Raw genomic sequence first — 12,292 nt, 5'->3', positions numbered from 1 at the left:
CCCCGACACCGACGACCTGACTATTTCTCGATGCCCTGTGCTGACATCCTGCCCCCGAACCCGGCCACAGACGAGGAAAAAAATGATCCAAACGCCCACCCATTTGAGGCGCTGGTTGCCCGCCTTGCGGAGCTTGCAGGAACTATGCAAATGTGAAATTTATGTTCGGACCGGCTGCGCCCGCATACTGTGCCGATCGCCTCGTCGGCAACGCGGAATCCAAACCCAAGGAGAAGGACGCCGCGAAAAAGTGTCTGCGGAAGGCAGCCGGCGTGGTCTGGAACGACTCCACGCTGTTAGAATGGCCACAAGACGACTACCGTATTTTCGTGGGCGACCTCGGCAACGAGGTGACCGACGAAGCTCTCTGCACGGCGTTTCGACCTTACTCATCGTTCCAGAGGGCAAAGGTCGTTCGAAATAAACGCACCAACAAATCGAAAGGATATGGTTTCGTCTCCTTCGGAAAACCTGAGGACATGCTGGCGGCAATGAAGGAGATGCACCTGAAGTACGTAGGAACACGTCCAATACGTGTAAAACGATCGCGGTGGCAGGACCGCGCGATTGATAGCCAAAAGAACAAGGCTCTGGGCAAGTCTTTGGACGCTGTTCCTCTGAATTCGAAGACGATGCGAAAGTTCAAAGTTAAGAAAGACGTAGCGAAGCGATTCGGTGACGTGTCAAAATCATAGATATGAGTGGACAAGCTTCCCAACACGCCTCCGGCGCCCCTTCAGCGCACGCCGCCTCGCGCTCACAAACGCCCCTGTCTCACCATTCCGCCTCGCAGCCACCGACTCCTGGGGCTGTACCGATCATGAGTCAGCACTCCAGTCAACACCCAAGCCAACACGCGAGTCAGCACCCCAGTCAACAGGCGAGTCAGCACCCCAGTCAACACCCAAGCCTGCACCCAAGCCAGCACCCAAGCCAGCACCCAAGCCGCCCTGCTAGTCAAGCTCCGCCGAGCCAGCACCCTAGCATGCACCCCAGCCAACACCCTAGCCAAGCTCCGAGTCAAGCCAGGTCGGTGGCGCAAGGAGCGCCTGGGTATGTAGTGAAGGAGAAAGCGGTGACTAAGCCCGTTGTCATTCTGCAGCAGAGGGTCGTGCCCCACGCGAAGTCTGTGATTGATGAGAAGACTTACAACATCGGACCCATCGCCACCGACGAACTCCACCAACTCAACGGGCAAGTCCACGCCTACAGCTACGTGGACAAGTCTGAAAGGACACTGAAGGCCGTGCAGCTCGACGTCGTCATGTACATGCGCATTCCCCAAGTCCACGAGGAGGAAAAGCGAGGCAGCTACGTAGAAGTCCCAGCCGGTGTGGACATAGACAGCTACTTGCCGCACATGAGCAACGAGACTCTGCAGCTGGTGCTCCTCGAGAGCTATCTGAGCCGAAACTAGTGTACAAGTGTACTGTGTTATGTAGACATCGAAATAAAAACCGCCGCCGGCATGCGATCTCTCTACTGGACCCTGGTTGCCGCCTCTCCTCACTGGATTGACAAGGCGGGCTGCACGGCGGATCCCGCGAAGCGTGCAGAACCACCGACCTACTTCGACGAGTTCATCGACCATCGACAGCCGGAATCGCCGATGAGAGCGTGGCACTCACCGCTAGTCGATGACACCGAACTCGAGAGAACCGTTTTGCTGCATGTTGTTGTTAATGACCCGGAGCCGTTTTACTTCGAACAGCCGCGGCAGTTGTCTCTCGGCGCGTTCGAGGCCTTCATCAAGAGCACCCCAAGCCCGACGCACTGTAAGGTTTGGCATGGCAGCTAAACAGTCACGGCGCTGGTTCTCCGTGTGTCAACGCTGACTTGCTACCAGTTGGACCTGGAACGAAGTCAGTACAAGCGTCCAAAGCGCCTTCAGCTGACCACGCTTCCCAAGAGCGCATGTCAGGGATCGGTTGTCCCAGTAAGTCACGACGTGTCCTTTAAATAGTTTCGAGAGAGGAACATCGAGGACCTCATCCACAAGACATGCCGCAAGAATGCCATGAACATGGCTTCATTGCCGAAGTTGATTCGCGAGGACCTTCCCTGGGACAACAGCCACATTCGACTTCGGTTACAGTCTGAGCGTGCCTGGTTCTGTGGAGCGTCCCGAGTGAAGTCTCACGTGCCGCATTACGACCAGATATTCCTTAACGCGAGCTTGGCAAATCACGACCTTTTGATCTTCTAGAGTCCGAAAAACCTGGTGAACCCTGCGTTGGCGCGTCTTTTTTCCTCGATCGTTTTAGCCTGCTCGGAACTGACGCTTAGCAAGTGGCAGATCACAGGGACCAGTGATTCGTGCTCCGAAGAAGTGATGCGCCCCGTCTCTAGGAAGCGGATCAGGGTGTTCCGCAGGTATTCCGCGTTGACTGGCTTTGTGTTGACGCTGGAATGCAGATTTGATACAGCCTCCGCGTTGCGCAGTTCGCCTTGCAAGAGCTTCACCTGTTCGTGCATCAGGGATCGCTCCGAACGTGTGTCTTGGAGCTCGATTTCCAGCTTCATTAAGCTGTCGCGAAGGCGACGCGAGTGATTATCCGATGCCTGGAAGTGGACGTTCTCCACGATTTCAGGTTCCGGATCGGGCTCCGTGACAGGAGATACCGCCTCGAGGACAACGGAGGGCCCTTGTGTCACCTCCGCCTCACACCGCAACGCTTCAAGGTCCGAGGCCAGCGCACGGCTTGCCGTACGCTCTACATGCAGCTTATTCTGCAACTCGGTAATCTTCTCAGCATAAGTGTGAAGGCTTGCACCCAGTGACGCGATCTGAGCCTCGCTCTGCGACTGCTGGTATCGCAGCTTCCGCAGTTCGACATGTTCTACAGAGTGGACGTCCGATTTCGCCTTGGCCAGCTGATCCTTGAGAAGCGATACTTGAGCTTTCAGGCTCACTGCCTGCTGCTCGCTCTCCTCCAAGCACGACTCGAGTTCTTGTTCACGGGTACATTCTCCTGGTTGTTGTGCATTGGCCAGGTCCGTCTTCAGCTCCTCAATCTCCCTCTCGAGGGCCAGCAGTTGTTCTCCTCTGACCGCGCTCAGGCTTTGGTAGGAGGCGCTTTGCTTGGTGATGGCGGATGACCTATTCTTGAAGCGCTCGAAGCTCTCATGGGCCGCTTTCAGCTGTTCTTCATACTCGAACACCTTCAAGGCGCTTTCCCGCCGCAGCGAATCCAGTTCATCCTGCATGTCGCTGTACGTGGGTCTGGGGAACTCCACATCCATTGAGATCTCGCTCGCCGCGACGACGACCTCTGTTCCACTTGATTTCCTAAGAAGACACCACAGCTGTCCCCCTAGCTCCACCGACTCCACTACAGAAGCATCGGTCAGATCAAGACTCCTCCTTAGAGATTCCAGCTCAGCTTTGGCGCTCTCTAACTCTTTCAAGGCATCGGAGCCGCCATTCTTGTGGATTTCTTCCTCCTTTTGTACTACTGTGCGGTTCAAGCTGTCAATAAGCTCGGTCTGATCGTCGATTTGCCGCTTCAGGTCTCTATTGTCTTTGTTGAGACTTTCGAACTTCCCCTTGATCCTCTTCAAGATCTCCGTCTTACTGTTCTTGGCCATCTCTGCCTCGCGTAGCGCAGCTCTCAACTGTTCCGCTGACGACTCAACCTCCGAGGCGTGATCTGCATCCGACTGGCCCTCGCCTCTCACTCATGCATCTTTCCTCCATGCTGGCACAGGCCTCGCTCAGCGCCTTCGCCTTCTCGACTGCGGAGGCCAAGTCGGGCACCCCCAAGGCTGCAGTTATGCCGGACACGAAACCGACAGGAAGTTCCTCTTCAGGTCGGAAGGTTTGGGATTGTTCTTCGTCAGGATGAGTAGCCGCAGGGGTAGCCAGTCTCTCAGCTTCACGGAGAGCTCGTTCTTCATCCAGACGCTGCTGCTCTTCCTCTGCTTGCGCCATCCGTTCATCCAGCGAAGTCTGCTCCTTGGCCAATACGGCCTGTACGGCGGCCACCTGACTGCGCTCCTCGCCAAGAACACTCCACTCCGCCGCCAGTGCCGTTTTCTCACGCTCCAATTGAGCTAGATCGGCGGCAAGTCCTTCCTTCGCATTCAGAATTTCAGTGCGGATCTGTGCGATCTCGGCTCGATCAGCAGCACATCGACTCACACTCTCTTCAAGGGTCGCACGCTGAACCTCCAGAGCCTCCATCGCCGCGTCAGCCGCCTGTCGCTCCTTGGTTACCTGTGCTATCTCGGCGGATGCCGCGATTCTCTCGAGACTCCAGTGGTGGTTGCCTGTGCTATCCTCGCTGGTCTTTCGCATCTCGTCTCGGAGTCGCATAAAATCTGCTCGTTCAACTTCCAGCGCCTCTCGCGCAGTCTCGATCCCGTCCAGCATCTGAATCTGCTGCTGCATTCGCCTTTTTTCCGCCTCCCAGCTATCTTTGTTCATATGGAACACCGCTACTTCAGCCTCAAACGCCGCCCGGATCTCTTCGAACCGCTGAAATTCAACATCCACCTGCGTCTTCGCGTCACCATGTGCTTCGCTTGAGGCGGAGTGGAAGCTGTCGTCCGTGGTCTTAGCGTGCTGCACAGACACCTCACGTCGTTCGGTGAAAGCTACTAATTCGGCTTCGAGAGCCTGTCGTCTGCGATCGAGATCCGCCTCCAAGGCCTGCACCCGCTTGCTCTCTGCTGCGGATCGGTCTACCTCCTCCATCAATAACTTCACTTGCGTTTCGCGAGACTCCAGCAGCACCCTAAGCTCCTCTTCAGTGTCCTTGTTGACTAGTTTCTGAGGACCTGCCGAGTGCCGCGCAGCTGTGTAAAGAACCATTCAGGGAATACCTTGTCTGAGATGGAGGATCTCCTTTCTGGCTTGAGCCAGCTGGTCCATGAGCTTCTCAACATCATCAGAGGCCATCTGAAAAGTCTTATAAATGGTACAAGGCAGTCAGAACCAAAAAGCCTAATATGGACCGGCTCAGTTCCCGTCTTAAACGCCGCGGCTGGAGATCGGTGCTGGCGTCGATGGCGGATCACGCTCCTTTTTCTTCTGGCAATCACGTGACCTTGTATACTTCGGCCGACGAGTGCTTAGCAGACGTCCACAACGCAATCGACGCTGCCCACCAACGCGTATGGATGGAAACCTATGTATTCGACGGATCTCTAGCGGCGGAACGCACAGCAGGGAAGCTGGCTGCTGCAGCCCGCCGTGGTGTCGACGTCCGGCTGCTGTGTGACTGGTTGGGGTCGTACCGCATGCCTGAGGGGCTGCTGAAGGACCTGAAACACGCCGGAGTGGACGTCGTCATGTTCAATTCGTTTGCGCGTTACCGAGGTCCAGCTGCCATCGCATTTTCGTTCATGAAACAGATGCTATTTCCTCACAAAGTAGCCGGTATACCTGCCAGGTACCTGGCCTGCGACCACTGCCATACCAAGTCGCGCTCGCTGCGCTTGCCTCCGACCTTTCGTAATCATAGAAAGACCTTGATCGCTGACGCAGCAGGCTTCTGTGGCTCCATGAATATCGCGTCCGAAGCATTCAGCCCTGCAGCAGGCGGCTCTGGAACGAACACTGAAGCCTGCATTCGGGTTGTGGGACCCGTCACGGCTCAACTGGAGGAAGCGCTGAAGGAGTCATTCGGTCTAGCAGGCGTCGAGCTACCCGCAGGACCGACAGTTGAGCGACAAGCGCCGGATCCAGCCAATGGAGAGCCCTTCAAGGACGTCCGCTTGCAGCTGCTCACCAACAACCCCCATGCTCATCGCCGGTGCATCACGAAGGTTCTCGAGATCGCAGTTCGTAACGCTGCGGCCAGCGTGCGTGTAACGACCTCCTACTTCTCGCCGCCGTTCTTTCTGAAGAAAGCGCTGGTGGGCGCCGCGGCTCGAGGCGTTCCGACGTCGCTCTACCTTTCAGGCGGGTCTGACGTGTTAGGCGACTCGCTTGGGACTCTATTTCAGATTCAGAAGACATACATGCAGTTCCGCAACGTCAAAGCTTTCTTTTCGGTTGCGAAACACTGTCATGCAAAGTGGACTACAGTGGATGGGCGTTGGACGATGCTTGGGTCTAACAACTGGGATCGTATCTCCGCTAAGCGCAACCTAGAGGCCGCCGTTGCCATCGACGACGCTCGAATTGCCTCCAGGCTCAACTCCCACATGGATACACTATGTGACTGTCCTCTGGCGTCCAGAGTGGGGTGGTCACCAGCGTTGTATGGACGTTCCGGAACTATGACCTCTGTTCAATGGGACGCGGCGTCGTGGCGGCAGCTGTCATACAAGAGCCGATTGTGGGTGTAGAGGGAGTGCACGCACGCAGCCTGTCGTCGATGTCTCATTCAGCTATACGCCGATACTCGCGGATGTTTGTAAGATTCATGGATGACTTGCCACCTCTACAACGTGACCCGCCGCAGACATTCAGGCCCCGGCCTCGTTTGGTGGAGCTTGTTGGGAGTCTGACTTTACAACGCGCCGGGGAGCGCTTGTCAGTGTCGGACATCATCTCTCGCGCTCGCAATTACCGTGACTCAACTTTTTGACGTTTTCGCTCTACGTAGCGCGCCTTTGCTTCTGCAGCTAGCTTCAGGAATTCGTCCTCATTTTGCTCCAGTTGTGGGAGATCCACTCGACCGAACACGGGTTTGGCTTCGATTTCGTCCAACGCCAGCAGACGGCGGATATCCAGTCCCTCTAGTCGGTGTCGTACACAACTCCACCTCTTGTCTATTACTGATACGGTCTGAAGCAAGCCGAACCTGTCGGCTTCCTTTTCTCCTGCGATCTCGTCAAAGAGCAGCCAATCAGACTCCTGAACATAGACTCGCCCCCGCCTGTCACGAAGCCACAGAGAGCTGTCCGACGCAGGAACGACGGTGACCGCCTCGAACACAGCCATCCACGTGCCACCCTTGGAGGGCCGAGCCACGTGGCTTTGAAGCCCCAACGATATGAGCATCAAGAGCTTTTGGCTGGTGCTTCGCCATCCTCTGGCTTGTCGGAGAAGGTCTAGCTCCTCCTCGGATACCTGTGCGTCTCCAATCTGCTCCTGCAGATCTCTTACCGCCTTGCGGAGTTGTTTTCGAGCTGAACCCGCTTGCTTCAGAGCGCGAAGCCTAATGCGGTGCTTATCGCACCAGGCACCGGCGTCACTCTCTGCCACAGCCTGGAAGTCGGAGAAAATGTTCAGCAACAGCAAGTGGTCCCCACTGTAGTGACGGAATCTGTTGAGTTGTGAGGGCGGTCCACTGGTGTCGTGAGGCTTAAGCCAGAGTTTGTCGGATGACAACACTGACACGACGGAGATCACGTCGTCAGTGAGATCGGGAAGGTACCTTTCGGAAAGAATGATGGACCTCGCGTATTCAGGTCTGAGAGGGAACTGAGCCATCATACGGCCTAGACTGGTCAGATCACTGTCCGCCGTGACAGCACCGAGAAGGTAGAGCTTCTTCAGAGCAGCCACCAACTGCGATTTGTCCGGACTCGACAGAAAGGGGAAACGTACAACATTCCCGACCCCGTAGCTCTTCAACGAAAGTACCACACTGGACAACTCAGACCGGCAAATCTCCGGCTTAGGACTTTCTGCCAGCCGTTCGTAGTGCTCCTCAGAGTACAACCGGAAGCAGCGCCCAGGCTCTGTTCGCCCTGCGCGGCCAGCCCGCTGAATAGCCTCAGATTTGCTGATCTGCACAACAGGGTGCGCCTCCAGCCCCGTCTTGGCGTTGACTGATCGAACCCGAGTGAGGCCAGCGTCCACCACCATAGTAACGCCTGGTATGGTGATAGACGTCTCGGCTATGTTGCTTGCGAAAATGATCTTTCGGACGCCAAAGGGGGCGTCGTGGAAGGCCTGCGCCTGCTGGGCCGGAGTCAACTCCTGGTAAAGCGGAATGACCAAGCAGGTAGGCGCGTAGTCCAAGCGGCTCAAAAGCTCGTAGGCCAGCTTGCAGCACGCCTCACAGTCGTCCTGTCCAGTGACAAACGCCAGAATATGACCGGGATGCGGAGGCCGCTCTGCGCCCGCTGCATCGTGATTCGAAGGGGGCTCCCAGACATTGGTAACGTGCAGCCGCACTGAGGCGTTTACAACGGCGTCTACGCGCTGCTTCAAGGACATCAAGCGCGAGGCACCACCGCCTACAAGCATCTGTGTGGGTGGTGCGTACACAGTGTCCACTGGGAAGCAGCGCCCTACAACACGGACGACGGGGGAGTTGTTGTAGAATTTTGCGAACTCCTCTACATCGAGAGTGGCGCTGGCGACCACCACCTTAACGTGTTCAAGGGGCAGATCACCGAACAAGGCTTGCTTCACAAGGCCAACCAGGATGTCAGTGTACAGCGAACGTTCATGAGCCTCGTCGAGAACGACGATGTACCGCCTCGACGTATCGTCGACTATGGCCTTCCATTCGCGAATCAGACAGTCGTCGGAGCAGTACCGCAATCGCGTCTCCGGCCCCTCCTGCTGCGCAAACTGCACCGAGTACCCCACCTCACCTCCCAGCGCGCAGCCTCTTTCAGACGCGACTCGACGCGCCAGGGTTATGGCGCCAACACGTCTTGGCTGCGACGCCAAGACCAACACCGCGCCAGCGCCGGCGCCGAATGCGGTGTCTGCCCACGTGCTCCCAACGTCCATTAGGATCTGCGGGATCTGTGTGGACTTGCCGCAGCCAGTATCACCGATGACGACCGCAAGTCGGGAGTCAACCAGCGTCTGGAAAATGCGCTCCTTGGCAGCATGAATTGGCAAGGCCGAGATCTCCTCGGGATACACAGATCCGTCGTCCTTCCAATCGAATTCCTCCTCAGCGGCGTTTTCCTCAATACCCAGCTCAATCGGTTCCATGTCCTCGACCAGGCGGTCGGAGAGGCGGCATATGTCGCCCTCAGCCTTTCGCGTGCGGACCGCAGGACGGATCTCCAGAGTGAGCTCCTCCTCCGCATACATTTCAGGGATTTAAACTGGGTTCGTTCCTTTGCAAGCCACGAGGGAGCGTGATGGGTTGGTATGCGTTAAAACAACAAAGAAGGCAACAGTCTCAAATACCACATTCCTCGTTTTTTCTGAAATTCATGGCTCGATTGAAGCTGGACATACCCTCCCAGGTCCCCGACGCTGTAGCGGTCGTGCTATTCGCCAGAGTAGCTATGTCGGACCCGCTGAAGATGCGTGGGGCCAAGGAAGGTGCAGGTAAAAAACATGGAAACAAAGGCGGCGCTGCTGCCGTTGGTGCGACTACTGCTACTACTGCGACTAAGAGTGTGAGCGAGAAACCTCAAAACGTACTGGAAGAAGTTCGACGTTTCATGGATCAAGCCACGAAAGCTAACGATAAGGTTTCCGAGGGGGTATTCAACAAGGTCACGGTTTGGATCCGCGACAAAGGCGCCGCCGCTGCCCCTGAAGACAAAACAAAGCTGGACATGTACGCCTTCTACAAGATAGGCGTTGGGGAGAAGCCAAAGATGACAGGGGTCAAGGGACTCTTTTGTAGGAATCACTTCAAAACCTATGAGCATCTAAGTGCTCGTGAGGCTCAGAAGAAGTACCTTGAGTTGGTGTCCGGGCTTGCACTGAATGAAGAATACTGGAAGCAGAAGCTGCCAGAGCTCTCTAAGCTGCTTAATGCGAAGTTGTGACATTCTGCAAAAATGGCACGACGGCATGATTGACGATCATCTTCAGGTCGGGGTCGCCGATAAGCACGTGACTTACATCGATGCCCTCCAGCTTCTGCACAGAGAACGGCTTCAAATCTCGAGAGCACTCGAAATCTCTGTGAGTGCTGTTGCACACTATCAGCTCAACCTCTTTACATGCCTCATGCAGCTTGTCGTAGACAGCCAGAGCTCCGCGCAACTCGCACACCGGGTCCAGTTTGTTGTGAAGCACCAGAAACCGCTCGCATTGCACATCCGACCAGTTTGAGAAGTCATGGATGATGTCGGTCATGGCGAAGAGAGCTTCAATCACGGCGGCTCTCGACCCTACAGCCTGATTGTGGTAGGGATCAGGGCGAGTGTAATCATATATCCAGGGGTAGACCTCAGCCGTGGACTCCTTAGAGAGCACCATTTGAGGAAGACAGTGGCTGAGGCCCTTCACTACGTACTTCAGAGCACTGTAAGGAAGGGTTTCCCTACGCGAGTCGAGGCAGAACATCCCTCCGCAAAATACCGCCGCTGCCAGTGGCCTGCGGAGGTCGCCCATCTGCAACAGTCGTAACAGAACATTGCCTCCAAGCGACGATCCAAAGCAGACGCACGGCAGCTCCGTCTGGTCCAGTACCAGGTCCACGAAATAGCGCGCGTCCCTTGCCAATGCATCGGGGTTACGCCAGTACCCACGATACCCTTGGAGCCCTTCGGATAATCCGTGGCTCTGGTGGTCCATAGACCAAACTTCGTAACCCCATTTGTTCAACATCTCGACGAAGGATCCTTGATACGTGGGCTCACAAGGAGCCCCTGGAGGCAAAAGTTCTGGCGGATCTCGTCCCTCTATTTCTACGTCGCATCTTTCCCGCAACTGCTGTGCACGTGAGGCAAGGAAGTCCTCGTAGCTGGCAGGAGCCAGCTTGCTCAACCAGGAGAACCTGCCATGAGAGTCAATTCCGTGAAGAAGTATGGCCACCGCTTTTGGGTTCTCTGTTGGCCACTTATAACACCGCAGCCGCAGCTGTGAAGGAGCGATAAAGGAATAATGAAGCGGTTTGCCGTCGTTTCCGTAGGCCTTGTCGGGCTCCTCTGCCAACATTTGTTGTAACGGAAATTCTACAGTATTATGCGGTGTGCAGTCTGCCTTGAGCCTTTGATTCTTGGCGAGGCCGCATCCCCGCCCTGCGGCCATCATTTCCACGAAGCTTGCGTGATGCAATGGTCTAAGAAAGATAACTCCTGCCCAGAATGTAAAGAGCGCTTTCAATCTCTGCGTGTGCCTCGGGGAACCAGTTACAACATTTTGCCAGTGGCTGACAGATGGTTGGAGGACTCGTTGGTCCATACTGAACCAGTTTTAGACGCGGACATTCAGAGAGCCGTAATCAAGACGAAGAAAACGCTCGAGCAGCATCGAGTGCTGAAGTCATGTCAGCGAAAGCTTGTGCCTGCGAAGAAGGCTAAGGAGGTGATAGAGCAGTCTCTAGAAAGGAGATCGGCTCTACGGGACTCCAAGACTGTCATTTGGCCTCGAATCGAAAAGAAAGCTCCTCAGGCTTTTGGCAACTTTAAGTTAACACCTTCCTACAAGACGGATGCCTTTTTTTCCTCCAAGTAGCTGTCGTCAGTCTGCTTGTTCCGCCACATAGCGCCTATCTCTTGCATTGCCTCCTTGGCACGAGGGGTGCGATTCCGCACACGTCCATAGTTGTCGCGTACGAATTGTTGGTATGGAGTCACTGCTCGCGGCGTACAAATGTCACCGGCCTTGTTGAACCGCCCAAGGTATTCGAAGACTCCGCCACATCCGTGTGCTCCGCACTGGAACTCCTCATTCTTGAACGACTTGCTGTGGCGACTGACCAGCTGCCCACAAGTCAGGCACTGCCAGCGATGCGGCTTGTGAATGGCGTAGTTGTGAGTAGTGGTGACTCGGTAATGTGGGAATGTTCGAGAGGCAATTGAAGCCCACCTCTGGAACGCGTCTCCGTGAGGCGGGCGCATTTCACCGTCGAGGAGCCATTGCGCCACGTGACACATCTCATGCAGTAGTGTCTTTCGGAGTTTCTCCCTGTTGTCCAGCACCTTCACACTGAGTTCGATGGTAGCGCTCCGAGTCCCATCGGCCTTACTTCGGAATCTGGCTCTTCCTGCAGTTGTCAGCAGCCGCGGTTTCCACTCAAGTCTGATGTCCAAAGGGAGTTGGTTTCCGAACACGTCCTGGTTGAACTTGGCGTACCACTCCCTTCCCTGTGAAATCTGGTCGACCTTTCGCAGATGTATGTCAAGCCTGTCCGGAGCGATATCAAAGGAGTCCGGCTCGGAATATTCTTCCTCAGAAGTGACATCATGTACCAACCAGGAACTCCGTGAACTTTCGGACTCGGATTTGCTCTGACTGCTAAAGGTCTCTTCAGCAGCCTCCTGACAAGAAGATTCTGTCTCTGACAAAATGACCCTTCTTCTGGGGGTGACGAACATGTTAGAATCGTCGGATGACGGTGGCACCTCCCTCAAGCGAAGAAGTTCCTCAAGCAGAGCGACCTCCGAGGCGCTAAAAATCCACGACCCATCCCCAAAGAAGACTACCATCGATTTTGTGATTTCACAAACCAATTTACTCATCAGC

At 55.6% G+C, this 12,292-nt stretch overlaps 9 protein-coding genes across 12 annotated transcripts; 5 read left to right on the top strand and 4 right to left on the bottom strand.

The window, feature by feature from the left end:
- Positions 1 to 161: 161 nt before the first annotated feature.
- On the top strand, positions 162 to 695 carry KVP17_000361 (uncharacterized protein; the record flags this gene model as incomplete). The annotated part of the gene is made up of 1 exon (XM_068520810.1): positions 162 to 695. One exon carries the CDS (start codon positions 162 to 164, stop codon positions 693 to 695), a length of 534 nt encoding a protein of 177 aa, XP_068374555.1.
- Positions 696 to 985: 290 nt separating this feature from the next.
- Positions 986 to 1,417, top strand: KVP17_000410 (uncharacterized protein; the record flags this gene model as incomplete). Its single annotated transcript, XM_068521241.1, has 1 exon — positions 986 to 1,417. The coding sequence occupies one exon, from the start codon at positions 986 to 988 to the stop codon at positions 1,415 to 1,417; it is 432 nt and encodes a 143-aa protein (XP_068374642.1).
- Positions 1,418 to 1,468: 51 nt separating this feature from the next.
- On the top strand, positions 1,469 to 1,798 carry KVP17_000396 (uncharacterized protein; the record flags this gene model as incomplete). Its single annotated transcript, XM_068521000.1, has 1 exon — positions 1,469 to 1,798. The coding sequence occupies one exon, from the start codon at positions 1,469 to 1,471 to the stop codon at positions 1,796 to 1,798; it is 330 nt and encodes a 109-aa protein (XP_068374623.1).
- A 404-nt stretch (positions 1,799 to 2,202) lies between these two features.
- Positions 2,203 to 4,900, bottom strand: KVP17_000356 (uncharacterized protein; the record flags this gene model as incomplete). Of its 3 annotated transcripts, XM_068520763.1 has the most annotated exons (3): positions 2,203 to 3,650; positions 3,679 to 4,797; positions 4,825 to 4,900. In XM_068520763.1, the coding sequence occupies 3 exons, from the start codon at positions 4,898 to 4,900 to the stop codon at positions 2,203 to 2,205; spliced, it is 2,643 nt and encodes an 880-aa protein (XP_068374540.1). The 3 variants fall into 3 exon arrangements, with proteins under 3 accessions (XP_068374540.1, XP_068374539.1, XP_068374538.1); XM_068520762.1 differs by lacking the exons at positions 3,679 to 4,797; positions 4,825 to 4,900 and having other exon boundaries at positions 2,203 to 3,588; XM_068520761.1 differs by lacking the exon at positions 4,825 to 4,900 and having other exon boundaries at positions 3,632 to 4,813.
- A 50-nt stretch (positions 4,901 to 4,950) lies between these two features.
- Positions 4,951 to 6,294, top strand: KVP17_000380 (uncharacterized protein; the record flags this gene model as incomplete). The annotated part of the gene is made up of 1 exon (XM_068520917.1): positions 4,951 to 6,294. The coding sequence occupies one exon, from the start codon at positions 4,951 to 4,953 to the stop codon at positions 6,292 to 6,294; it is 1,344 nt and encodes a 447-aa protein (XP_068374595.1).
- A 220-nt stretch (positions 6,295 to 6,514) lies between these two features.
- On the bottom strand, positions 6,515 to 8,953 carry KVP17_000371 (uncharacterized protein; the record flags this gene model as incomplete). Its single annotated transcript, XM_068520880.1, has 1 exon — positions 6,515 to 8,953. The coding sequence occupies one exon, from the start codon at positions 8,951 to 8,953 to the stop codon at positions 6,515 to 6,517; it is 2,439 nt and encodes an 812-aa protein (XP_068374579.1).
- A 125-nt stretch (positions 8,954 to 9,078) lies between these two features.
- Positions 9,079 to 9,623, top strand: KVP17_005276 (uncharacterized protein; the record flags this gene model as incomplete). Its single annotated transcript, XM_068515081.1, has 2 exons — positions 9,079 to 9,535; positions 9,604 to 9,623. 2 exons carry the CDS (start codon positions 9,079 to 9,081, stop codon positions 9,621 to 9,623), a joined length of 477 nt encoding a protein of 158 aa, XP_068374654.1.
- A 5-nt stretch (positions 9,624 to 9,628) lies between these two features.
- On the bottom strand, positions 9,629 to 11,008 carry KVP17_000398 (uncharacterized protein; the record flags this gene model as incomplete). Of its 2 annotated transcripts, none has more annotated exons than XM_068521041.1 (1): positions 9,629 to 11,008. In XM_068521041.1, one exon carries the CDS (start codon positions 11,006 to 11,008, stop codon positions 9,629 to 9,631), a length of 1,380 nt encoding a protein of 459 aa, XP_068374627.1. The 2 variants fall into 2 exon arrangements, with proteins under 2 accessions (XP_068374627.1, XP_068374626.1); XM_068521040.1 differs by having other exon boundaries at positions 9,629 to 10,762.
- A 239-nt stretch (positions 11,009 to 11,247) lies between these two features.
- Positions 11,248 to 12,255, bottom strand: KVP17_000392 (uncharacterized protein; the record flags this gene model as incomplete). Its single annotated transcript, XM_068520990.1, has 1 exon — positions 11,248 to 12,255. One exon carries the CDS (start codon positions 12,253 to 12,255, stop codon positions 11,248 to 11,250), a length of 1,008 nt encoding a protein of 335 aa, XP_068374617.1.
- Positions 12,256 to 12,292: the final 37 nt, after the last annotated feature.

The sequence above is a fragment of a genome (genome assembly GCF_019968985.1).
Source record: "MAG: Porospora cf. gigantea B chromosome Unknown PgB_NODE_3_length_148095_cov_126.465, whole genome shotgun sequence".
NCBI classification, from domain to species: Eukaryota; Apicomplexa; class Conoidasida; order Eugregarinorida; family Porosporidae; genus Porospora; species Porospora cf. gigantea B.
This window is presented reverse-complemented; position numbering and strand designations above follow the sequence as displayed.